Source organism: Neovison vison, chromosome 6 (genome assembly GCF_020171115.1).
Source record: "Neovison vison isolate M4711 chromosome 6, ASM_NN_V1, whole genome shotgun sequence".
Classification (NCBI taxonomy): Eukaryota; Metazoa; Chordata; class Mammalia; order Carnivora; family Mustelidae; genus Neogale; species Neogale vison.
Genome location: NC_058096.1, coordinates 207,630,787 through 207,658,245, shown reverse-complemented (window position 1 = coordinate 207,658,245; position 27,459 = coordinate 207,630,787). Strand labels below are relative to the sequence as shown.

Sequence of the window (27,459 nt, the reverse complement as noted above, 5' to 3'; positions counted from 1 at the left end):
TAAGTTCACACAGGGAGAACCACAAACTAAATTTTAGTTTTGTAAAGGGCTTTTACTCAGTTTTTCTATGGTCTTCTGGCCCCCATACTCTCTCACTTCAGTCCACTTCCCCAAATAGTCACAGAATTCCTTCTTCCTGGCTTCCAGCCCTGCACGGGTACCCCGTAACTGCCCGACACACAGGCCCTGGATGAAGCAGCCGCAGTGGCCGGCCTCATCGCCCAACACCCTGCACATGCCCTCCGCTATGGCCTGTTGACTACTTACAATTCTCTCGAAGGGAAGATGATTTCTTTTGCTACTGCATGTTCTACTGCCTAAAGTTCCATCCCTCCCGATCCACCATTCCTAAGCCCGACTCAACAGCCCTTCCTGACACCCCGAACAGTGGCCTCCAGCCCCCAGATGGCATGCTCGGCACACAGCGGCCATTCCTTATTCACAGGTCTGTTTCCTCCAACAGTCAGTGAATCAAGACTGGAGTTCAGAATCTAGATGCTCTGAGACAGACAAGGCTGGTGCCCTGACAGCTGGAGACACACACTGCCAGTAGCATGAGGAGGTGCTGCTTTCTCCCAATCCCCTGAGGATGAGGCAGCCACCAAATGAAAGGCTGCAGGAACAGAACTGGACTTTGAGCCAGAGGGCTGGAGTTCAGGTCTTCTGTCTAGAACTTACCTTCTCTGAACCTTAAGAGGTCCTCCACCTGCATAAGATGACAGTTCCTGTCTTGCCTACCTCAGGAGCAGCTATAGGGATGAAATGACAATGGATATGGAAGTGTTTACCACCCACCTACAAAGGACCGTTCCGGCGGGTCCCCCTCATGTGGTGACCATACAGTCACACCACAAAAGCAAGGGAAGACCCAAATGCAGGGCAGCCTAACACTCAGGACAAGAAAGGAAAGGGCTCAGGCTTAAGCCTGTGGAGCTTAGGGCCCACACCCACCAAACCTTACCTCTTTTCTGAATACTTCTTTGCTTTTCTTAGCCAGCTCACTGGAGGTGTCCGCTTCTGCTGTCTTGGGCTTTTTTGAGGTCTAGAAATGGAAAAGAAAACGTTAACAGTGCTGGCACAAGAGGTCAGGACAGTGATGTCCTAAAGTTCCAGAACGCTCCTTTCTTTCCCCCCGTTGGGACACCTGACTCGTAGTATTAAGATCCACTTAGAATCCTAAGCAGGCATGGCTGGGAGTCAGCTTGGCTGCTGTTACCCCCAGTCTCACCTCACGTTTCAATCCTGACACCTGGCTGTGGCCTCCTTCCTCTGAACCACGTTCTCTGCCCTAAGTTCAAGTTACATCCTTGATGTTCCTAGCATTTCCAGTTGTTTCAGAGTCACCCTCTCTGCAGAGGAACGTGCTGTTTGATGGACCTCTCAGGTCCCTGTTCTGAGCGTCAAGAGACACACTGTCAAGTGAGGCCTGAGCTCAGGGAGTTCCACTTCTCCCGGCTCTGACATTCTAGGATTCCAGGATAAGGTCAGAATGCTCTGTTCTGAAGACCTTTCACCACAGAACTGGACAGTCAGACCACACCATGGTCCTCATCCAGGCCTCTCCGTTCCCCCTGGGTACATGTCATCTTTCCTCCGAAGGCAGTATGGCTGCACTGTAGGGAAGAGTCTCAGCCCTCAGCAGAGGCTCCCTGCGGGCTGGTACCTCCAGCTCAGTAATGTGAAGACTAAAGACAGGTCACGGTCCGGGGGGCAGGGGGTGGGCCGCGGAGACAAGGGTCGTCCAAGTCAGTGAACAGATTAATCGATGCAAAGACACAGAAAATACTCTGTCCCAAGCTGGTATGATGATAACAAACCTAAAAATACTCCTTCCCCGCTGTGCTAGAGAGGAGGCTGCCAAGCTCCCCCTCAGCAGCCACTGCCGAGAGGCCGGGGGCTGGCAGCCCTGGCATTCAGAGCACCTGCCACACAGGGCCATCTCCCCACACCTTTGCCTACCAGCAACCATCAAGCCCCTCACCAGTAAACATAATTTTCCACAGAAAAGATTTACGAGCATTCCCTTCGGAAAGCTTTCAGACGGACAGAGAACACCGCAGTTGCTATTATAGGTACTTCATGTTTCCGCTAGCCGCTGAGAGCAGAGAATTTCTCGACTCCCCTCCCATCCTCCAGTGCTGATTATTCCATTTCCATAAACAGTCTGAAGGCACTGGTGATGGAGGAGCTGTTCAGCTCCCTTTGCTCTGGGCTGGCTCCAGAGAAAGGTGGCACTCCCTTGGCTTTGGGCTGCTACAAATCTGCTTTCTCTGATTTGTTATAAAAACCTCACATATTTTCCATTTTTCTACTTTCTGTGGCTGTGGGAGCAGGAAGGGGAGGGCAGAGTACATACAGATTCAGAACATACAGATTCGACCTGTTTTCAGGAAACAGGACCAAAAAAACACACTGTAACTCTGTTTCCTAATGTTTTGCTTTGGGGTTTTGTGGTTATTTTTTCCAGTAGGGGAGTGGGCCGCTGTGCTTCACAGTAAGACCTCAGGTAGCAAGGGCTCAAGAAGGGCCTGAATAAGCCAAGGAAACTTCGACACACCCTCAGCTGCTCTCAGAAATGAGGAGCAACAGAAAGGCTTCCAGAAAGCCCCTGGAGGTAGGACAGCCGTCTCAAGGCTCCTGGCCCTACAGGAGAGGCCAGGCTCTCAGTAAGGGCGCTGTGTAAAGAGGAGTGTTCGGCTTCCCTCTGAATGGGGTATGTGTTCAGAAAGCTAATAAGTAAGCCTAGTGCATATGTAACAGCTTTCTAATTTAATCTCTGGCTTGGTGAGGGTGGTAGAGCATTAAAGACACAGTTACAGAGCGCAGCCCACTGAGTTCTGTCTAGCTCTTGTGGTCCTTTTGAGTGCTGAGCAACTGGGGCTGAGAAAAGAAAGGCTCAAATGAAGGGTGCCTAGACTTACATCATGGAAATCATTACCCAAAGGAAGTGCTCAAGGGAGTACTTGAAATTCACGTATCCCTCCTTGGTCTGTGGTCTGCAAATGGCATGAGAGATGATTTCAGAAACCGGCTAACACTTCCTCGGGCCCAATGCCGAGCAACACCTGGCGCCAGAGTCCGAGTGAAGGACAGCACCTGACCAACACGGACATGAAAAACCTCCCCAACTCCAGGGAAGTCCCATTTAAAATGTCAGCTTCTCTGTAATATGTAACTTTTAAAACCAGTGTAGATAACCTTCTCAAATGCCTACTGCCAATTAAAAATCCTTCCACACCAGAAAAGACCGAATTAGCCTGGACCAATGGTCCCAGAAACATAACGAGCTCTACCATGCAGCAGAGAACATCTAGCTGTCATGCAAGTGGTCTTCCTGAGATTCCAGGAACCCATCAGAGAGGGGAAAAGCACTCTGATAGGCAAAAAACCAAAAAACAAAAGCAAAAATACCCAACAAAACAAAAAAAAACCCACAATGTTTTCCCAGGGTTTCTGCAATAATCAGCTTGCCTTTTCCGCCCCCTGGCTCATATGGGGCATCATCAGCCAATGGAGGATTCGGGCGGGAAACTATGAACAGCAGCCAGATGAGAGCACGCAATGAAATGTGGGCCAAGGGCCTGGGAGACAGCCAGACCTTCCTGCCTCTAGCAGCTGCCCTGCTGTCAGCCTTCATCAGGGGCATATCTGGACTCCAGGGCATCTGGCTAGAATATGACCAGATATGAATATAACAGGGAAGGCCTAAGTATCTTCACACTACCCGAGGTGAGGTTTCAAGTCTTTCTAGCTCAGAAAGGGAATGACTTTAAGCATAATGGGTGGCTCTGGTAACCACACATTGTTTGGCACAACAAATGCAAACTCCATCCTCTGTTATATAAGCAGAAATGACCATGTTCCAGAGCTCAAGTGCCTCAGAACTCAGGAGCACAGGCTGGCTGGAAAGAATCCTGACAAAGAGAGCAGGATATACCAACCTAATGCTTCTCTCTCCCGGGATTTTATTAAATGTCCTTTGGAACACAAAATGTAAAACATTATTCAAGGAGGAACTTTTGTATCTTTCAGGGCAGCATGAATCCAGAAGCAGAAGTTGAGCTCATCAGAAACACTATACAATTCAACCTAAACTCTGCAACATGTGAGCCTGTATACATCAATTAAAAGGTGAAGTAAGAAGGAGCCTTGAAAATAATAAAAGCTGAGTATATTCTGTGTTGGAGTTGCGACCACCTCTGGTAGTAGAAAGAACAAAAATACTTATTTCAGTGTTAGTTCTAAATAAGGTACCACACTTCGTTCTGTCAAGAAAAAAAGGGTGGAGACTGGCTAAGAACAGAAAGATCCCTAAAGTGGCTTCTAGAAAGAGTGTTTCAAAAGCCTGACTAAATTACACACAGGCCCCATCTACTTCCCCTAAAAGTGGAGCTGATCAACCCGGAACGAAGGTCCTAAAGCCATCACTAAGAACCAGAAGGCCTCCTACTCCTTCCATCTGGCCTTGAGTATAGTACAGTCCTGGGAGTTTCTCTCTGGTTCCCCAGCTATCAGGCAGGCTGTCTTTATTGGGCAACTTAACTATCTGGTCTGCAGAGATCTGGGCTCTGTTTTTGACAATCCTCTCTCAAATATGATTTCCTGGATTCCTTCTCCATTACTGGGAAGTGATTTCATATGGAACCCTTTTGCAAATTACCCCAATGCCAAAGATGAGACCATTAACTGAAAAGATTCTTGGCCTCTGATCCCATCCTCTTCCGACTCCCTCAACCCAACAAACACTCCACATAGTTACACTTAGGACATCTACTACACTTGTGTCTGAATGTTCATTAAAAGCCAGAAAGCAGCAGTAAAAGCTGCTCTCAATCATGCAAGCAGTCAGGAATGATTCACGTCTGAGGTCCTCAAAGGGAAGGCTTGACATTACACTCACCACATGATGGATGATGGAAGAGAGCACAAGATGACCAAGAGGAGGGAACAACACTGGAGGAAAACAGAGAAGGAGGGCTCTCACAGATGCTTAGTCTCAGCATCAAAAGCTTTCAAAACCAACCATCCAGCACCTCACAGCACTCCTTAAAGAATTCTCTGCCCATTACACACCTTACCCATATGGGTACCGTATCCCCCTAATGTTTCAAAAAACCACCAATTTACTGATGACTCAAATCCAAACAGAACTGTCTACCAGCCATTTCTTATCCTGGATCCTGTAAGAAGCTCAAATTCCACACTGAACTTATTTCCAAACCTCCTCCTCATCTTTCCTTCATCCCCTAGACTGAATAATGAGATTTTACCTCCCCAAGCCATCATTAGGCTATCCTTGCCTCTTCCATATACTTGTTTGTGAAGCCTTGACCACAATGCATCTTAAACATCTTTGCATGAATCCCCAAAATCTCCATTCTTAACCCCCCACTTTGCCTAAGCTAATATAATACTCTCCAATCTGATCTCCCTGCTACCATTCTTACCTTTTCAAGTGAGCCCATGAGCCCCCAAAATGTATTGCTCAAGGGAAACACATTTAACTGATTCCCCTGCTTTAAAAGCATTCACTGATTCCCAGGTACCTATCATACAGTAATCATATCAGTAGGACACCAAGATCTTAGACAATTAAAATCTGACCTACATTTTTGTCTTGCTCACTACCCCATATGCACTGAATTCTCATTGTACCAAATTATATTTCCTATTACACTCTGTCTTATTCTGACTTTATGCCTTTGCAAAAACTGCTTTATCTACTTAGAATGCTCTTTCCTGCCTACCTTGGCTACAGGTAAAATCACGTTTTCTCTGACATATCACTGATGCATCTTCTCAGACCATTAATCACTGTGCTCCCACAGCATTCTATACATATATTCTTTTTTCTTTATTTATTAAATTTAAATTAATAAATTAATTTAAAAGATTTTATTTATTTATTTGACAGAGATCACAAGTAGACAGAGAGAGGAAGGGAAGCAGGTTCTCTGCTGAGCAGAGAGCCCGATGTGAGGCTCGATCCCAGAACCCTGGGGTCATGACCTGAGCCGAAGGCAGAGGCTTTAACCCACTGAGCCACCCAGGCGCCCCTCTCTTTTCTTTTTAAAGATTTGATTTATTTATTTTAGAGAGAGTGAGTGAGACAACACAAGCAGGAGGAGCAGTAGAGGGAGAAGCAAGTGCAGGGCTCAATCCTAGGAGCCGGGACCATGACCCAGCTGAAGGCAGACTTAATGACTGAGTCACACAGGCGCCCCCACAATCAAATTCTTAAAAACCCATTATGAGGAGAAAATTAAGGTTTTTCTCTACACAGACAGAAAGGAGGAAAGACATTATACTTGGGGGAACAAAGATAAGTATAGTCTTATTAGAAACAACTGTTAAGCAAGGAAAAAATGGAGTAACACCTTTTAAAGTGGTGAAAGGGGGAAATAAAGTATCAACTTAGAAGTCTCTACCCAGTAAAAATATCCTTCAAAAATAAAGGTACTCTGGCAGTTTCTTACAAAACTGAACATACACTTATCATAGGATCCATACCTGTGATTCTCGGTATCTACCAAACGAATGGAAAATTTATGCCCATAAAAACTTCCACGAACTTGGAAGCAACCAAGATGTCCTTCAGTAGCTAGAGGACAAATACATAAACTGTGGTAGATCCAGACAGTGGAATATTGTTAAATGCTAAAAAGAAATGAGCTAGCAAGTCATGAAAAGGCTTACTTGTATAATGAAGGAACTTTAAATGTATAATGCTAAGTGAATGAAATGAATTTGAAAAGGCAACATACTGTGAGTCCAACTCTATGACATTCTGTAAAAAGCAAAATTAGAGAGACAGTAAAAAGATCAGTGGTTGTCAGGGATAGGGATGAGGGAGGTAGAAAAGGAGGGAGGGATGCACAGAAGATATTTAGGGCAGTGAAACTATTCTGTTTGATACTATAATAGTGGATACATGCCATTACCCATTACCAAGCCCACAGAGTGTTTGACATCAAGAATCCTAATGCAAACTACAGACTTTGGGGGACAATGATATGTCAAGGCAGGTTCACTGTAATAAACGGACCACTCTGGCAGGCTGTTGATAGTGGGGGGAAGCCGCACATGTGCAGTGACAGGGAGGTGTTATATAGAAACTCTCTGTACCTTCCATTCAATTTTGACATGAACCTAAAACTGCTCTAAAAAATAGTCTATTAAAAAATAAAAGAAAACAGGAAAGACAAGAACCTTTTCAGACAAATGAAAACTGAGAGAACTCATCACCATTAGACCTGAAATATTAGAGGAAATATTAAAGGAAACTCTTCAGTCTAAAGGAAAAGGGTTCCAGAAAAAGCTCAAATCTACATGAAAGAATAAAGAGTATGAGAAATGGCAAATATGTGGTAAAAAAAAAAAAACTTTGCTCCCAAGTTAAAAAAAATTTCTTTGACCTATAATAAACTATTTAAAGCAAAAAATAATAAATTCTGGGGTTCACAGCATATGAAAGAATAAAAAAATATATGGCAACAACAGGACAATGGGCAGGAGGGTCAAAATGTAAGGAGGTTCTTAGAATTATCCATAAAATGGTATTTGATATAACAGAACACTCTAATATGATAAATATTCATATTGTAAGCTACAGAGCAGTAGTTCTCAAACTTTTACGTCTCAGGATTCCTTTCTGCTCTTCAAATATTGAGGACCCCAGAGAGCTTTTGTTCATATGGGTTCCATCTAACCAAATTTACCACATTAGAAATTAAATTCAGGGGCGCCTTGGTGGCTCAGTCGGTTAAGTGTCTGCCATGGGCTCCGGTCATGATCCCAGGGCCCTGTGATGCAGCCCCACATCAGGCTCCCTGCTTGGCGGGAACCCTCTGCCCCTCCCCCTCAACTTGTGTGCATGCTCTCTCTCTCAAATAAAATCTTAAAAAAGGGGGGGGGATTACATTCAAACAGAAAAAAATATTCATTTCTTTTTAAACAAAATTAACAAACCCATCATATGTGAATATAATTTTTTTGTGGAAAGATAACTTTCTTTTCCAAAACTAAAGAAACTGGTAAGAGTGGCACAGTTTTTTACATTTTGGAAATCTCTCTAAATGTCAGGCTTAACAGAAGACAGCTGGATTCTCACTTCCTTCTGTATTCAATCATGTCATGTATCTTTTGGAAAATTCCACGGTATACTTGTGAATGGATGAGAGTGGCAAAGGCTTAAATTTTAGCATTATTATGAAAATAGTTTTGGCCTCATGGCTCCCTTGAAAGGGTCTTAAAATCCCTAAGGTCCCCACACTACACTCTAATAGCCACTCCCTAGAGCAACTACTAAAAAATAAAAGAGGAATGGCTAATAAGCCAATAGAAAAGCCAGTGAACTATTTAAGGCAAAAATATAAATTTAATCCAAAAGAAAGCACACATCCCCCCCCACAGAAGACAGATGAAAAATTAGAAAATAATTAAGAGGGTAGATCTTAAACCCAACCTTACGGACACATTTACTAAATGTCCATAGATTAAACACACCAATCAAAAGGCAGAGACTGTCAGAGTCATGGGTAATGAAAAGGTATGTTGTAAAACCATTCATAAGAGTTTAAGTTTCTCTGCTTTGGTGCTTACAAATCCCTCTATCTGAAACGTCATTCCGAATTTTAGGGCTCTGACAAAAGCCCTGAGATATAAACATTGTAGACATCGAGGAGCCACTCAGCTAATCTCCTGAGAGATTCAGTCAATCAATTTTTATTTTAAGTACCTCTAGGTCACAGATAAGCTGAATAAACCTCCTTTTATTCTTGATAGGTAAAGTACCTAAAGCCAAAATCTGTACAAAACCTTCTTAAATCTTTAACCTGTGAAAATTTCAAATATAGTTTATTTCTTCTCTGTGAGGAGATTTTGAAAAATCTCTGAAGAACAGCTCTCCTACCACCCAAAGTGCCTGCCCTTCACCAAGTAATGTAAATGTTCCTGAAGTCAGGCATCTCACCACATCACTGCCCACTCAAAGATTTCCCATATGGAGGGGGCAGCCTTCTGCGGCAGGTGATGGGCAGACTTCTCCCAGCTTCCACAGTCCACAGCACCTGAGTGGATTTCACAAGTATTCTCTTCTACCCTCTAGGTAGTGAACCAAAACAACGCCAAAAAAATTATGCATATTCAAAGATCACTAAACTCTAATTTCATAAGAGCTGAAGGTTCAGCTCCTGGCTATCCAGAAATTGATCTTACTGATTCTGTATGTGAATCACTAACTGAAAATCAAGGACAGTTAACACAGGAGTCGCAGGGATCACCCCATGAGCAGGCGAGCTATCTGAGTGGTGGGGGCTCAGGGCACACCACCGTCATCCCTCACCCTCAACCACAGCACACAGCACTTTACACAGGACCCCAACTACTACTGAGCTGTTCTCCTTAAAAGAATTTCCACATTTGACACTTGCTGTGTTTACACACAAGACAGAAGCAGAATCAAAGACTGCAATAATCTTCGACTCCCAAGTTATACAGACCAGTATGTCTCTTTATGTTTATGCTGGCTTGAGCTGCATTTTTGTTATTTACAACTGAAAGAGCATTTGCAAATATAAAGGTGTAATATTAAAGATGCTGCAGGGGAGCCTGGGTGGCTCAGTGGGTTAAAGCCTCTGCCTTCAGCTTGGGTCATGATCTCAGTGAGGTCCTGAAATGGAGCCCCACATCGGGCTCTAAAAATTCAGAATGGCGCTACAGATAGAGGGATTTGTAAGCACCAAAGCAGAGCAACTCAAACTCTTATGAATAGTTTTATAACATATCTTTTCATTACCCATGACTCTCTGCTTAGCGGGGAGCCTGCCTCCCCCTCCTCTCTCTCTACCTACCTCACTGCCTACTTGTGATCTCTTGTCTGTCAAATAAATAAACAAAATCTTAAACAAAAAAAAAGATGCTGCAAACAACAAAATATTTTATATGCAAGAACAGGGAGAAAATTTTTAGTCAAAAGCAAATGGCCATAGAAAGACAGTTTGTTTTCCTTTCTTCCGAATTACATGGCTAGAGTGTTTTGAGTGGTTACCAAATGTGCCATTTACATAAAATCTAACATTAGGTGTAAAACCTCAAATTGGTTTTTACCTTCTGCTCAGGTAGAAATGGTACACCTATTTCACGAACAGGCAAATGCACTCAAGGAACTGAAGTTACATTATAAAAGTCCTGTTTTGGTCTGACTCTGATTCCATGTGGGAGAGAAAACACCTCTAACCTATCATTATCTGTTCACAATAAGAACTGTATTTGGCAGCCTAATTACTTTGTGCACTCTCACTATGATCTGAATTCCCAGAGAGAGAGTTATGTATGTATTTGTACTAAGGCAAAGAAGAAGGATGGATCAGTTTCTCTCCTATTTTCTCTGAAAGGAGGTATCTTTGTATCTCTATTAGAGGTCTCACTCTGGGGACACCAGTGGCTAAGTCGGTTAAGTGTCTGCCTTTGGTTCAGGTCATGATCCCAGGGTCCTGGGTTTGAGTCTTGCACTCCCTGCTCTGTGGAGAGTCTGCTTCTTCCTTTGCCTGCCGTGGCCCCAGTTGTAATCTTTAAAAAAAAAAAAAAAAAGTCTCACTTGTAACCCTTCTCAGGCAATTAAGAGGTAGGAGGAATGTTTTCTCTTTCTAACTTCCCACTCCTTCTCATCTTTACACATACACCATCCCTTTAACCTGACACACAGGGGGCACGGCGATATAGCAGAGTAATTTTTGAGTTAAATGCTGGACTTATATTTGCTTTTGCAGACCCTGAATGGGCTTCTTGTTGTCTGTTGCTTAACATTCCTGAAATAATTTAATGATATAATTGAAACAAATGTCAGGAGACTAGCCTTTAAGAAATGCTAGAGAAAGGCTACACTATGTGAATTGGAGAAAACTCTAGTACTCTTACAAGTATACATTTCAGTCCTTCAGTCAAACACGTCTCTGCTATAAATGCAAGTGTGCTGATTTCTTAACTTTCCTGATCTGTCCTTCTGTAACAAATGAGGCACACTTTGAGAGATAAAATACATGCTCACATATTAAACAAAGTAACAAAAATAATAAACCAAATATAATAAACCAAAATATAATAATAAAACAAAAAATAATAAAGAGAGCAACAGTATATAGCTAAAATAGATTATTCTTTCAGAAGCCTATTACCCAGCTTCAAAAAAAGTATTAAAAATATATAGAGTTCGGGGCGCCTGGGTGGCTCAGTGGGTTAAGCCGCTGCCTTTGGCTCAGGTCATGATCTCAGGGTCCTGGGATCGAGGCCCGCATCGGGCTCTCTGCTCAGCAGGGAGCCTGCTTCCTCTGCTCTCTCTGCCTGCCTCTCTGCCTGCTTGTATCTCTGTCAAATAAATAAATAAAATCTTAAAAAAAAAAAATACATAGAGTTCTTTGCAGTCTCTTACATTAGACCACTAATTTAAATTTAAGCTAAGGAGTGGTGGGGTACCATTATTTAAAAACAAAATCTTCCCTCTCATCACTGATATTTTATTTATTTGTTTATTTATTTAAAGTGGGGAGAGGGAGAGAGAGAATCTTAAGCAGGCTCCCTCCCCAGTGCTTATGCAGGGCTCAATCTCACAACCCTGAGATCATGACCTAGATGAAATCAAGAGCCAGACGCTCAACCAACTGAGCCACCCAGGCACCCCTTATTGCTGACATTTTAGAAAATCATGAAGGAATGCTCTTCCATTATTAGATAGGGGAAATTCCACCATTTTGGTCATTCCCAAGTGCAATTTCATCTTGGGGGTCATCTCATTATCTCACTGCACAATTAAAACAAAAATTACAATTTTTAATTGGTGGCTTAAACCCCATAGAAAGCTATTTTTTCCTTCTGAAGTTCCTTAATCATAGTCAAGTTACATCCACCATACTCTGACCAATTTCCTGGCTGAGGTCTGCCCCTTCAAATTTCACACAGGCTTCACAACATAAGCATGCAGTAAGAACTTCATATTTACAACTCATGAAAGGGATACATGCATCCCTACATGGTCCACCTGTGGACTATTCTCTCCCAACTTTCAAATCTGATCAACCAAACAAATGTGTGTTACTCTGCCATCTATTAAGAACAGTATTAATTCTAATCCTAACTTTGAACTGATGCTCCAGTATGTTTATAGATTAGAACTGTTTTCCACTAAAACCTAATTATACAGCCACATATTTTTCCACAGTTGTCACTGTGAATATCACATGAATTTAGAGTTCTTTTCAGGAATTCAGTGTATGTATGTAGTGAAACTAATCTAGGGCAGGAGTTAAGAACCCACAGCCTTGACTAGAACAGGTTACTTACTTTCTCTGTATGTTACCAGATACAACCTGATAAATACAGTCACTTTGGGTAATACGTATATAGTGAGCTTTTGCATTATGTATCTCCTACAATCAAATAGTATTCTACAGACCAAAAGACTGAATCATGATTAATAGTCAAGGTGCAAAAGGTAATGTCTCTTGATATGTTTCATAAACTTGGTCTCAAAGCTCAGCTGTATTTCTGCACCAGAGATCTCTTCTCAAACCTTCTGTTTATTTTTCAAAAGATCTAACTAACAGAGCTAAAGAAGTCTGGAAAGAGGGAGCTACTGTGGTTTCTTGTTAGTAAGCTTCTGGATACTTTCAATGGCAGCTGCCCAACAATCCTGTGCATATTCCTAAATGAGTCAAGAAAATGCAACAATACCATAGGTACAGTGATGAGGTTAAGTGACTCAAATGATTCTTTTGAAATTTAGTAAGCTCCACATGGATTTAACTTAAGTGCATACTTTTTTGGGCAAATGCCAAATATATGAAGAAAGAAAAACATTTCTCCCAAACTGAATAAAATGTGAAAGAAGGTATGTTGTTTCCATTTTACTCTCTTACTCCAGCTCCTTCCTTTCTGTCCCCTTTCCCCTCCCAGCCTTTCCAATGACTTAATTAGTTAAGAGACTCTTCCTGTTTGGGAAAAAAAAAAAAAAAAAAAAAGGTACTATTCACATCTTAGGACACAGAAATATGGTCTTTGATTTCGGACACCTCACCCTAGGAGACAGTGAGTCCTGTTACAAATGGGAATAAAAATGGTTGTAAGTCAGTCATTGAGTATGTAATTTACTTAATCTCTAATTGTATTTACTGTATTGCCAGAGAGAGAGATGAGGAATAAGCTTTTTGCCTTCTTTGTTCTAAAAATAGTATCTCCGTAGTAAAATATTTCTGTTCCAACTCTTAAAAAAAAAAAAAAAAAAGTGGGGGTGGGGGGGCTTGTAGCATATTCCTTTGGTGAGGTTTTATGTAAACAGTTAACCTTTTTCGAGACCTATCAATCCCAAAATGGCAGGACACTGAACCATACCATCTATGTAAGATTTTAGTTAATAAGCTAAAACACATTTAAAAAGAAACACAGAGCATCAAAAAGAATGCAGCATATCTACAAGAGCTAAGATAGATAGATAGGTATTTTTAAGATTTTATTTTTAAGTAATCTCTACACCCAACATGGGGCTCAAATTCACAACCCCAAGATCAAGCGTCGCATGCTCTGCTGACTGAGCCAGTCAAGTGCCCAAAGAGTTAAGGGAGGTTAAAGGAGGTTATGATGGAGTACAAATACCATGATTGTATCTGTGTGTTTAAAATGGAAGGAAGGAAGGAAGGGGAGAGACACCTGTGTGTGCTTTCCAGAAAGGTCTAGAAGAATATATGCCAAGGAAAAGTTTCATAACCTGGCACTACTGACATTGTGGGCCAGTTCTTTGTTGCGGGGAACTGTCCTAAGCACTGTAGGATATTTTATGACTTCCCTGGCCTCTATCCACTAGAAGCTAGTAGCATCCCCACAGTTGTAACAAACAAAAATGTCTCTAAATATTATTATCAAATGTCCTCTGGTGAGCAAAACTGCTCTCAGTTGAGAATTCCTGCACTACTTAATAGTATCTATCTCCACAGAGGGAAGTAAGACGACAGGAAAGCAACTGAAAAGAAAGTGAGGGCTTTTATTTTTTGCTCTACATACCATGCTTCTGTACAGTCTGGATGTCTTAGTCCTCTCCAGCATTTATTACATGTGTTAATTCTCCAGAACAATGAGGAAAATAGAATCACAAGACCACATAGCTACTGGCCCTGCAAAACGACAGGACACAGACTCCCAATGATCAGAAAACATGTGTAAGCCACACTCACCTTCATGGGGTTTTCATCATATGTTGGGGTTCCCAGGTCCATCTCAGCTTCATGCTCAAGGCTGGCATCATCTCCTGGGCTTTCCCAAGTAGGAGGATCCCACTGAGTCTGCCTAGAAGAAGGTAAGAGCAGCCATGCTGTCATGGCCCGAAAGCAAAGAACTCTGGCACAGGTATCTCTGCTCATATACACATAAAACACAACATATATAATGAGGCAGAATAAGTCAGCCTCGTAAGATAGAGACATTTTTTTGTTACCTCTCCAGCAGCATGATTCTATCCCAGAGACATACAGTGTTTAGCCCACTGTATTTCTCTAGCCAACGAGGTGGCAGTGTTTCCTGGGTGTCAAAGACAGCAGTAATACCAAACATCCTATTTCTCACCTGGCTCTAATGTTCTGGAAAGAGGATTCGGCAAAACCTAAAAAGTACATGGAGTCAGTGCTTGCCTCTGCCTCCCCTCTGCAGGTGAGGAGATCAATAGTGACTGTACCTAGCACGTGCTTGGAGCAAAAAAAAAAAAGACTTGAGGTTAAAAACTTGTGCCCTGGGGCGCCTGGGTGGCTTAGTTGTTAAGCGTCTGCCTTAGGCTCAAGGCATGATCCCAGGGTCCTGGGACTGAGCCCCACGCTGGGCTCCCTGTTTGGTGGGAAGCCTCCTTTCCCTCTCCCACTCCCCCTGCTTGTATTCCTTCTCTCGCTCTGTCAATTAAATAAATAAAATCTTGAAAAAAAAATCAAAACTTATGCCCTTGGCTCAAAATATTCTCAACTGGGGCACCTGGGTGGCTCAGTGGGTTAAAGCCTCTGCCTTCGGCTCAGGTCATGATCTCAGGGTCCTGGGATCGAGCCCCACATCGGGCTCTCTGCTCAGCAGGGAGCCTGCTTCCTCCTCTCTCTCTGCCTGCCTCTCTGACTACTTGTGATCTCTCTGTCTCTGTCAAGTAAATAAATAAAAATCTTAAAAAAAAAAAAATTCTCAACTGACTGCAAGGAGGGCTCTACCCTGTTAGCTCACTGCACGTTTATTAGTTGCTTTGAAAATAAGCAAGCATAGTTTTTTTTTTTTTTTGTAAGCTAGATTTGTGAGTTAACAACTGGAAGTAAGACAATTCATGTTCAGGAGTCTGAAGTCAGCTGCCACAGGGAATGCTATAGGGAAAATCACTGAAAACGTCCAAAGCCTCAGAGAACTAGCAGCCTATCTGACAGGCCAGTCCTGCCAATGCAGTCTTCCTGTGCTCTCCGACCACTCGATCTTTAGTCAGCAACATCACATGCGCTTGACAAAGCATAAAGGAAACTATCTGTATGAAATTTTTTTTTTAAAGATTTTATTTATTTATTTGGCAGAGAGAGATCACAAGTAGGCAGAGAGGCAGGCAGAGAAAGAGGAGGAAGCAGGCTCCCTGCTGAGCAGAGAGCCCGATGCGGGACTCGATCCCAGGACTCTGAGATCATGACCTGAGCCGAAGGCAGCGGCTTAACCCACTGAGCCACCCAGGCGCCCCTGTATGAAATTTTTAAACTCATACGGCATTACAAACAAAGACATCTGCAATACTCTTTATAAAAAGACCTAACAATAATGACAGAGAACAGGGAGATGCTCCCAAACAAGCAATTCGCAAAAGATACAAGTGGCCAATAATTTACTTTAGATAGTCCATTTCAACAATAAAAGAATCAGAAATGAATATAAGCTCTCTCGCCTATTAGATTTACAAGAGTAGAAGAAATTACATCAAGACAAAGACAATACTGTATACTTTTTGTGGGAGTCTACAGTGGTACAATTTTTTTTTAATGGTAAGCTGACAATAATTATCAATTTAAAATGTCAATTTCTTTTAACCAACAGCACAGTAAGATTAGTGTCTTTAAGGATATCCAGGGTTGGAGTTATATATAAAACAGTGAAAATCCAAAAATGATAGTGGGTTAAGTAAAATTTCGTACAGCCATACAAGAGAGTAGGAGTTGGCAAACTTTTTTTCTATAAATGATCAGAGAGTAAATCATCTCTGACTTTGCGGGCCATATGGTCTCTGCCACAACTACTCTACTCTGCCATTATAGTGTGAAAGCAGCCATAAATAACTCCTAAATAAATGGGGGTGGCTGTATTTCCCCAAAAATTTTATTTGCAAATTCAGGTGGCCTGTGGGCATAGTTTGCTAACCCCTGAAACAAAGTATAAGCATGCACTGAAAATGTAGATCTATCTGTAACTGACAAAGTCCCCTACAGATTGGTAAAAAGATTATAAAACATGTACCCCAACAACTCACATAAAATTATATACCAGTGAGTAAACACACACACACACACACACACACACACACACACACACAGAAAGAGAGAGAGCACATACATTCACATAAAGCTATCTGTCTAAAAGATGTATTTTTTTAAACTTCTAGGCAAAAGATAAATTGGGCTTTTTGCATATAGCAGGGATCATCAAACTATGGCTCATAAACCAAATCTGGCCTCCTGCCTATTTTGTAAATCAAGTCTTATTGGATACAGAAGTGACCATTCATTTATATATGGCCTATGGGCCGTTTGCCCAACAATGAGAGTTGAGTAGTTGTGACAGAGACTGGCTGGCTGGCAAAGCCTAAAATATTCATTTTATCTGGGCTCTTAGAGAAAAGGTTTGCTTATGAACCCTCATACCTACACAATATTAGATGAAGTCATTATCTTTTTTTTAAGTTGTTATTTATTTATTTATTTTTTTGACAGAGAGAAACACAATGAAAGAGGGAACACAAGTAGGAGGAGTGGGAGAGGGAGAAGCAGGCTTCCCACTGAGCAGGGGGCCCGATGTGGGGCTCAATCCCAGGACCTGGGATCATGACCTGAGCCCAGAGCAGACGCTTAATGCCTGAGCCACCCAGGTGCCCCGTCATTATCTTTTTAAACTCCAGTTTTCTCCAAGAGTCTTGCAGATTAAAAATATACCAAAATATATCTCTAAAAAGGACCAAAGTCTATGGTCTGACATAACATTTAAGACGTGATTCTGGAAATCTGGCCGCCCTCAAGCACAATGAACAACAGACAATGACATCAAGCCCACACCCATCAATCTCCTCTTCTGACGGCAGCTTCTTCCACCAACTGGAAGCTGACCTGGGATGCCCACACAGCCCTTCTTACCTTGTGATCACATGGTAGTAATAAATCTTCCCTTCTGGATCTCGGGCTGTCTTCCAGTTGGGAGGTAAGACGATGGTTTTGGGTTTGGGAGGAGAGGGGGGTGGCAGATCCAGAAGGTTATTTGTCACCACCATTTCAGGCTAAAAAGAAACACACACAAATTCTTGATCAGTGACATCTCTTCTAATCTAGCCGAAAAGGACAAAGTAGCCTACTTAATATGTAAAAACATATATCCTCTACCTCTTTTTGAGAAACAATAAAACAAAAGTCCAATCTGGGAAATGATCAGAGATGGCTCTATGAATAACTTTAAGGATCTATCAGAAAACTGACAGTTGGCTCCAAGTTCACCATCCAACAGATCACCTTTAAAAATATTCAGCAGCTCATGATCTAGAGCAGTATCTTTCAACCTTGACAAAACCAATGCTAAATGACATATACCAACTTCAGGATACTAATTATATAGAGCTCACTCTCTTTTTGTTTTTTAAGACAAAAACCTGAAAAGCAAGTATGACACAATGTTAACATTTATCCATTATCTATTTTTCTGTATGTTCAAAACTTCATATTTATATTAAAAAATTTAATGTCACATTTTGAAAAACATAACAACTTCAGAATCACTGCTAGAGACTGAACTGTTTCCCCCAAATTCATACGTTAGAGACCTAACTCCCAATGTGACTATTTGGAGAAAGTGCCTTTAAAGAGGGAATTAAAGTTAAATGAGGTCATAAGGGTAGTGCCATAATCCAACAGGACTGGTACACTCATAAGAGGAAGGGACATCAGGGAATGTGGGCCGAGAAAAGACCATGTGAAGATACAATGAGAAGACAACCATTTATAAGCCAAGGAGAGGCCTCAGGAGACACGAAGCCTGTTGACATCTCATCTTACAGACTTCCAGCCTCTAGAACAGTAAGAAAATCAATTTCTGTTGTTTAAGTCACTCAGTTTGTGGCATTTTGTTACAGTAGCTCTGGAAGACTCGTAATAAACTGCTATAAGTATATATGCCCTAAACTGTCCATTTTATGTAAACCAGTTAACATAGAATCATTTTTCCAGCTTTATCTTTGTTTGAGCAATCAAAGAGGAACCCAAGATCCCAGGCTCAGAAAAAATGCAACCACTTTTTTCTTTTTTAAAAGATCACTTTTAAGCAAACACAAGTCTTGAAGCATCACTGCTTTGTGTATACCACTAATCCCTACTTCATGTAGCTGCTGTTTTTGGTGTCCTACTTCAGTTCCGCTTCATTCCTGTAGTTCTCTAGCCCATAAAGTGACCTCTTTTCCCTAAGCTTCTGTGTCACTTAAGAATACTTCAAATCCAGGGGCACCTGGGTGGCTCAGTTATTAAGCGTCTGCCTTTGGCTCAGGTCATGATCCCAGGGTCCTGGGATCGAGCCCTGTGTCAGGGGAGCCTGTGTCAGTACTTACTGTGTTAGTAAGGAGCCTACTTCGCCCTCTCCCACTCCCCCTGCTTGTGTTCCCTCTCTCGCTGTATCTCTGTCAAATAAATAAATAAAATCTTTGCGGGAGGGAAAAAAGAATACTTCAAATTCAAAAAGAAAAAACAAAACAAAAAAAATCACTTCAAATCATTCAGAACTTAACCAAATTACTAATCCTTCCCACACTTGGGAATGGTTCTTTCCCTCCTCAAACTAGCTGTACTTTTTTTGTGATACTAATTGTACTTTTTTGTGATACTAATCTCTACTTTTAGGATTATTCATTGTGATCTTCAACTCTCTAAGTGGAATGTGAGCTTCTGAGAACAGGAATGGAAGCTTAGGTTTGTATTCAGAGTTCCTAGAAGGGCCCAACTCATAGCAAGCCCTCAAATATTCCAACATCTGCTGAAGTGCAAACGGTCTCAGGCCCCAACTGTCTCAAACGCGGTCTTTACACTCCATTTCCACTCACTGTCCTACCCGCCAAAAGCCACCATCACTCATGGGATCGCTGCAGGAGCCTTCTCTGAACTGTCAGAATTCCAAAGTGCTAATGGGTAAGTTACTCTGTTCGGCTGCTCAACTGCTTCCAATGCCAGCCTCCTAGTTCCCACTTCAGGACTTCCCCGTACCCTCCTCCATATGGAAGAATGCCATACTGTACAACGTGTACAGTGAAGTATATCACTCATTTCTATACCCCCAGTCCACAGAGTCTAGTATAGTATCATATTCTAGGGCTCCATAAAATAAAAATAGCAACTTGAGGAAACTGTTACATTAGAATTCCTAGCAAAGTATAAAAATACAAGTCAGTTAAAATTACAAATAAAATGGATAGCAGGAGCAAAATATGTATCTATCAACATCGCTGTAAATTTCACAGAATTTTTTAAAAAATGGTTGAGTAATGCTTCCTCTGGGACATAAGCACTTACACAAAACTGGGGACTACAAAAGTTAAAAACAAAAAACAGAGTGGAAAACCAAACCAAAAAGTAAACCTTCTAAAGATGAGATACGCAGCCAATGAGCATTTTATCAACTGAAATATTTCTCTTACTGGCTGTAAGGGCTGAGGTTGCCCTGGTGCAACTATTGTCGTCACGGCCGCGGCTGGCTGGACCACCACTCCCTGTGGGTGAGCTGTGAAAATCTGCTGTCCCTGGATATACTGAAGACTTGGCTGGGCATAATTCTAAAAGATAAAATGAAGAAATCCAAAATTTAGACTTTTCTAGCTCTAATACAGCAGTAATAAACTTCGAAGTTGGCATCACCTTATTGGAATCCATTAGTTTTTTAAAACTTTTAGTAAAGAATATTTGGATACAAATGTGTAAAAGTCTTCTGTTACAAACACATAAGATCTTTTTTTAAACAATGCCCTAGTCATTTACTTACCTTGGTTTTATCATTAAAAAAAGAAAGAAAGAAAGAAAGAGAGGGAGGAAGGGAGGGAGAGAGGGAGGGAGGAAGGAAGGAAGGAAGGAAGGAAGGAAGAAAGAAACAAACAAACAAACAAACAAACAAACTAACTAACTAACTAACTCACCAAAAAAACCCCAAAACGCTTGGGCAGGCTGTGGGTGGTGCTCCTAAGAGCTGTCCCAAGCCGCAGTATCAATGGTGTGTGGCACTTATGATATCCAAGAGATTGCTCCCCAGGACTCTTTGCAGAGAACCTTTATACCACCAACTCCTAAAAACTACCAGGTATTCTGGGCACCTGGGTGGGTCAGTGGGTTAAGCCTCTGCCTTTGGCTCAGGTCATGATCTCAGGGTCCTGGTATCCAGTCCCGCATCTGCTCTCCGCTCAGCAGGAAGCCTACTTCCCCCTATCTCTCTCTGCCTGCCTCTCTGCCTACTTGTGATCTCTGTCAAATAAATAAATACAATCTTTAAAAACAACAACAACAGCAAAAAAAACCTACCAGGTGTTCTGACCAGAAAATGTCAGAGAGTGAGGTAGCAAAGGAAGTAAGATGGTGATCAAATTTTAAACTTGTTTTTTTAGCTTTCTGTAGTCTTCGATAATACAACTCCTTCCAAGGAAGACAGCAGAATTCATTTGATCCAAAATTCTTACCACATACAGGTTCATACCGTGCTTTATGAAGCTTAGAAAGAACCCTTTCACATACATAGTCTCATTAAGTCCTGATCACCATCAGAGGTGGGTGTCTCCCACATGGGAGCGACCTAAGAAAGTGCCACAGCTGTAACTTACACCTAGTCTGGAATTAGTTCTCATCGACAGAAAAACTGCTTAAAGAAGAGGTGACGAACATATCCCGAAAAACAGCTCTGTTGTCTTAAGACGTGATGAATACCAAGGAAATGAATAGGTATCCTGTACTTAAGGACAGATTTTGATCCTACAGACTGAGATTATACCACATAAAACGATTTCAGAGGCATATATTAACAAACACCCAAAATATAAAATATAACCATTCCAAGTGATACCAGTAAAGAACCGAGGAGTCTGAAGAGGCCAGTGGAACTAAAAGATTTCTGGATGAGTAAGTACTGAGAGGGCACCAAGAAAAAGAGAAGAGGAGTACGACACAGTTGACCCTTGAACAACACGGATTTAAACTGCATGGGGCCACTTATAAGATGGATTTTCCACAGTATAGTATTGTAAATGCATTTTCCTTATGATTTTCTTATTTTTCTTTTCTCTAGCTTACTTTAAGAATACAAAACATAACGCATATAACATACAAAATATGTGTTAACTGATCATTTGCCATTAAGGCTTTCAGTCAACAGTAGTTAAGTTTTGGGGGAGTTAAAAATCATATCCGGATTTTTGTTTGGGGGGAGTTGGTGCCCCTAACCCCTGAATTGTTCAAAGGTCAACAGTACTCAATGTTAATTGTCAAGGCAGAATTATTATCCAAATAATATCACAAAATAGAAATGCTTTCATCTCTAAGTATTTGGATACAAGATGGGAAACCTGCACAACATCAAAGATTTTGTAGAAACAAGTATTATTTCCCAACTTAATTCTGGTCACGAAATCTGGTTAAACCAAAAGGGCTTTTTAACGCTGCTGCATACCCTGACAATACTGAATCAAGAGTTTAGTACAAAACGATTATCAGCAAAAAAGATGATCAAATACTATTCAAGAAATTTAAAAGTATACTCTTAAAAGTGAAGTATAAATAATTCTTTTAAGTTCGATTTCAACTTTGCTGAAAATAAGCCATAAAACAAAACATATCTAGCTGGGTTCTAGTCTATGATCACCACTTTACCCGGAAAGTGAACTTCCAAGAGCCCTGATGGCCAGCAGGAAGAATCTTGAAGAGTGGACACAAGAGGCAAGTTACTGCACATGTAGGCGGTTAATATATATGGGCTGGTAAAACTGATTCTGAGTAAAAACAGTTTCTGGGGGTGCGCCTGGGTATGTCAGTAGGTTAAGGGTCTGACTCTTGGGTTTGACTCAGGTCATGATCTCACGGGTGGTTAAGACCAAGCCCCACAATGGGCTCTGTACTCAGCGGGGAGTCTGCTCAGGCTTCTCTCCCTTTGCCCCTGTCCCCACTCGCGCACACACATGTACGCACGCTTTGTCTCTTTCAAATAAATAAATAAATCTTAAAAAAAAAAAAAGTTTCTGGGGGGCTGAAGAAGGCAGTAAACTGATAAACATGTTATCTCCAGAGTGATCAGGAGGTCAAGCACCCGAATCTACAACAGAAAAATGCTAATATTTTGGAGGCTAAAAATTCCTTTGACCTTCACTGAAACTTTGCTCCTGGAAAATCTGTCTGACAAGATCAGAGTTAGTAAGTAAGGCTCATCAATGGAGACACTTGAAAGGACCTGATTAATGTAAAGTAATGAGGTAAAGCTATGGTTTCTTTAGCATGAAGACTCTTGCTCCAAATGCTGGCTGTGTGGTAACTTCTGAACTGCAATGGCTTTATCAAGCTGGATCATTCTCTGTATTTGCCAGAGGAGGTTCCAGACATATTTCACCTGTTTCTAAAAAGCAAATATATATTTAAAGGATGATAATTTATCATCAGGAGAGAATGGAACACATACTGGAAATAACTTCCAAAGGAAATGCCAAAAATATCTGAACCATATCAGCCTTGCTAGACTAAAAAAAAAAAAAGTCACCCAAGATAGCAACAATCATTTAGAGGTACAGTCTTTAAAACCCAGACTGTCAAAAATAAAGAGGAAAATGAACATCCTTCAGGCTTCTATAGAAACTATCCTAACCAAGGGACAAACACATGTCAATGCTAAAACTAACAACAGCAATAAAAAGGGAAAACAGGTTTGCAGTCCCACTGAGGTTCATATGGAAGATGTACACACTTGTGAGACACAAACAGCATATGCCGATCAAGTCTCTCTATCTGCTGTGGGTAAACTGTAGGAAACTGGCTCTCCCCTTCAAGAGACATGAAATTACATAAAAGCTAATTTTCTCAAACATCAATCCAGTCTACAAATATCTTTAAAATGGGACTTCCCATGGAATTTACAAGAGAAATCTAAAAATGTCTAAAATGTTATAAAAGGGAAAATATGATTATTCTACCCCTACTTCTAGAGAGGGAAAAAAAATCACTATTACTTTATATCTGAGTCACTTCACTTTGTAATATGAAAAATTATAGTCCTTAGCACCGCATTCTTTGAGATGTGATTCAGTAGGCCACTTAGTAATGTCACAAAACTACTATAAATCATGTGGTCTCTGTGGAAATAGGGCTTTTATGTTTAATAAACAATTACAGCAAAAAAATGAAAGTCACCTTCTGATCACACATCTGCTCCAAACGTCAAAGATATTGCAAATGTACACACACACAAACTTGTGTTATATCACCTACTACCTCCACTGTCAAAGTTATCGTATCTTGCAAACTCTCACTTTCACCTGTTTCTAAAAAGCAAATATATATTTAAAGGATGATAATTTATCATCAAAAGAGAATGGAACACATTCTCTCAGTAGCCCATGTTGGTATGGTCGATACTATGCTCGAACACAAACCTCAAGGCCTCCTCCTGGAGGTCAGATCGTTAGACCAGACACTAGAAGATGACCCTGACTAGGAGGATTTCACACCCCGCTAACATCAATACTCTCAGTATCATTAAGGTAACTGAATAATAACTATAATTAAGCCTTCAAGGTACATGGTGCTTTAAATCTACCATTATTAGTATCCATTAGCTCATGCAAACCTCAACCACTCTGAGGCATTCAGCTCATTTCATAGATAAGTAAAACTGAAGAATGTAAATGAAGCACCTGTCTCCAAGACATACATGAAATGATGGACACGGACTCCAAACACACACTGACAACATTTCTATGATTCTCATCACCCAAAGCCCAGCATCATCTCTGATAACTAATCTCACAGAGAAAGAAAGAACAGTCTGGACCATCCAACTCCATTTACCTACCCCTCTAGTACAAACAAAATACATTAGGGAGCTAACACATGACTCCTTGGTAGAAAGGAAAGGAAAACTGCAAGCAAGCAAAATTGTAATGCTTGAGTCCTAAGGCTATGCCTAAACCTTCTGCTCAGTGGGATGGAAAAAATAGACTCTATTTCATAAGAATGGCCAAATGACCAGTTAACTCTCTCCTGGCGGGTCTTTAGTAAGTATCCTCCACTGCTGTTGTTTATGCTCTAAAACCTAGGTCAAGAACATACTTCAGGAATAGAAATGGGATAGCAGCAGACCATAATTCTTACATCTGATACACATTCTCAGGGAAAATCTCAAAATGAATGGCTTGGTCCAAGAAAGAATATGGTAAGAAAGCAGAAGCCAGAATCTAAGAAACTTGTTTAAGACACTTAAAACATTCTGTAGGAGGCAAAATTAAACATACAAAAAGAAAGACAATAGTTAAAAAATTGATACCTAATGGACAATAATACCCATTTTCTTTTCTTTTTTTTAAGATTTTTATTTATAAGGGGTGCCTGGGTGGCTCAGTTGGTTAAGTGTCTGCCTCCACTTCAGGTCATGATCCCAGCTGGGGTAGGGTCCTGGGATCAAGGCCTGTGGGGAGTCTGCTTCTTCCTCTCCCCACTCCTTCCCACCCCCCCATCTCTCTCTCTCTCTCTCTCTAGTAAATGAATAGAATAAAAAAAAGAAAAAAAAAGATTTTTATTTTTAAGTAACCTCTAAACCCATCATGGGGCTTGAACTCACAACCTAGAGATCAAGAGTTATATGCTCCACCAATTGAACCAGCCAGGCACCCCAACACCCATTTTCTTATTAGCCTTATTTAGCACTACAATATTCATTGTAAGCCAAACATGAAAGAAAAAAGCAAAAGAAACCTAGGAATGTTCAGTGAAGTGCTATTTCTAATTATAAGAAAAACTTTTAAATGACTATCCCCAGAAAAATGGGTAAGAAATTATTTGATAAGCAAATGGGATGTTATATAGCCATTAAAATGCATATGTGTATGTATATTCACATACGCATATATAAAAATACAGAGTAATTTGGGAAAATGGTTAAGAATCATGTTAAGTATAAACAATGGGATAGTTCCAAATCTTCAAAATTACAAACACATAAAATATATAAGCATGTGGATAAAGAGATCATTCAAAATGAACGCAGTTAACACTTAAAATTTTAGGAATCAAAACTGGATACCTTGTCATGGCCTTACAAACTAAATTTTGACGCAGCTTCATCACAAAAATAGTGACAAATCACAGTATTGGTTAGTACTAAGTAATGTGTGCAGGAATTATCTCTGTGAATCTCTCCCATCCACAAAAATTCACCTTTAAGGAGTGATGGGAGAGATGTAGGAATGTGGTGAGGATGATGCTTTATACATTCTTTTTTGTTTTTTTTTTTAAGCTTAAAATGTACTGCTATATTCTACAGAAAAGAAACTTGATTTAAAAGCACAAAAATAGAGACAACTGGGCGGTTCAGTGGGTTAAGCCACTGCCTTCGGCTCAGACCGTGGTCTGGGGTCCTGGGATTGAGCCCAGCTTCTCTGCTCGGTGGGGAGCCTGCTTCCCCCCCCACTCCCCCTCTGCCTGCCTCTCTGCCTACTTGTGATCGCTCTCTTTGTCAAATAAATAAATAAAATCTTAAAAAAAAAAAAGGCACAAAAATACACTTTGAAATATAAAATCAGTACACTCAGCTTTTAAATTTAACATTACTATTTCCTACTACAGTGATCTCCTCAGGCTCAGTGCATCACAGACACTCTGGCAAAATTAGTGATGATAAACACGTAGGGGATAGAAAAAAATATACACACCAGGTCTCAGAAGGACAAGCCATCTCCTGACTCAATTACCATGACAAAGGTTCTGCCATTGTAGCAATATAAAAGAATTAACTGTGTATTATTTACTGCCTATAAGCGAAAAGGAGAGAAGTATCCAAAATTTTCTCTCCATCTCTTGCTTTAGGGGAAGTCATCTGGACAGTGTAAGAAGCCCTATAGAAAGGTCCATATGAAGACAGAAAACGGAGTTAACTACCATGTAAGTGAGCTTCAAAGTGAATCTTCCATCCTTTGCCTAACCTTCAGATGACTATAGTCCTGGTTAATAGTCGGACTCTAATTTCATGAAAGACTCTGAGTCCAAACCATCCATCCAGACAAGCTACTTCTGAATTCCTGACTCACAACAACTGTGAGATAATAATTACCAGTTGTCTTAAGCTGCTAAATTCTGGTGTAATTTGTTACACAGCAGGAGATAACTAATACATATGCAAGTGATTGATATGTAAAAGTAATCAGTGGCAGGACTCCCCCTTCACATCAGATTTAATATACCATAAACAGAACAAGACAGACAAGAGAGGTTCAGAAATTAGTTACCTGTACAATTGGTGGAGTTGTCTGTGAATAGGGTGATGTCACACCATAGACAGTTGGGCAAGTCTGTCCTTGATAATATATGGTTGCTTGAGACTGTGCAGGAGAATACTGCTGCTGGACACTGACTGACTGTTGGTTTGAATCCCAAACACCATAATTCTGTCCTTGGACTGGGCCTGGGGCTGGCACTGGCAAGACGGTGACGCTGGAGTCTTGATGTACCACACCTTCACTTGGGGCCACATACTGTGAACTGGAAACTTCCACAGGGGCTGCCACATGGGGCACCACTGGCACAGGTGGAGGGGCAGCAAGGGGTTCTGTAGAATGTCCCACCAAGGGCTGAGAATGATCGTAAGGAGCAGGAGAACACACGGGGTCCATGTTGGGTGTGGGAAGGAGCACCTTCCCAGCATTAGGGTTGCTGGGATCCACATAGGCCTGCATGGGGTAACCTGGTGGGTAGCCGGCAAAGGGGTGATGAGGGGCATTGTAAGCAAGAGAGTCATAGGGCAGTGGAGACGTCATTCCCAGGGTCTGCATCTGCTGCTGCTGTTTCTGAGCCTCCCGCTGAGCCACCTCTTGCTCAAATAACTTCCGACGCTCCTCTGTAGAAAGTTTATTGCGGTCTTTAATTCGTACTTTCTTTTTAGAAGTTGGTGTATCATATCTAGAAAGAAAACAGAGCATCACAAATGTTTTTCCCTAAATCA

The 27,459-nt window shown here is 41.2% G+C and overlaps 1 protein-coding gene across 1 annotated transcript in view; it reads right to left on the bottom strand.

Annotated features, from left to right (window-relative positions):
• The window catches only part of SETD2 (SET domain containing 2, histone lysine methyltransferase), a 123,389-nt gene that overhangs the window by 2,069 nt on the left and 93,861 nt on the right, over positions 1 to 27,459 (bottom strand). Inside the window, exons 15-19 of the mRNA XM_044253706.1 lie at positions 26,747 to 27,416; positions 19,925 to 20,059; positions 17,391 to 17,530; positions 14,220 to 14,331; positions 962 to 1,042 (exon numbers count right to left, since the gene is read on the bottom strand). Of these exons, the coding sequence (XP_044109641.1) occupies positions 962 to 1,042; positions 14,220 to 14,331; positions 17,391 to 17,530; positions 19,925 to 20,059; positions 26,747 to 27,416 (1,138 nt within the window). The remainder of the gene's footprint in view (positions 1 to 961; positions 1,043 to 14,219; positions 14,332 to 17,390; positions 17,531 to 19,924; positions 20,060 to 26,746; positions 27,417 to 27,459) is intronic.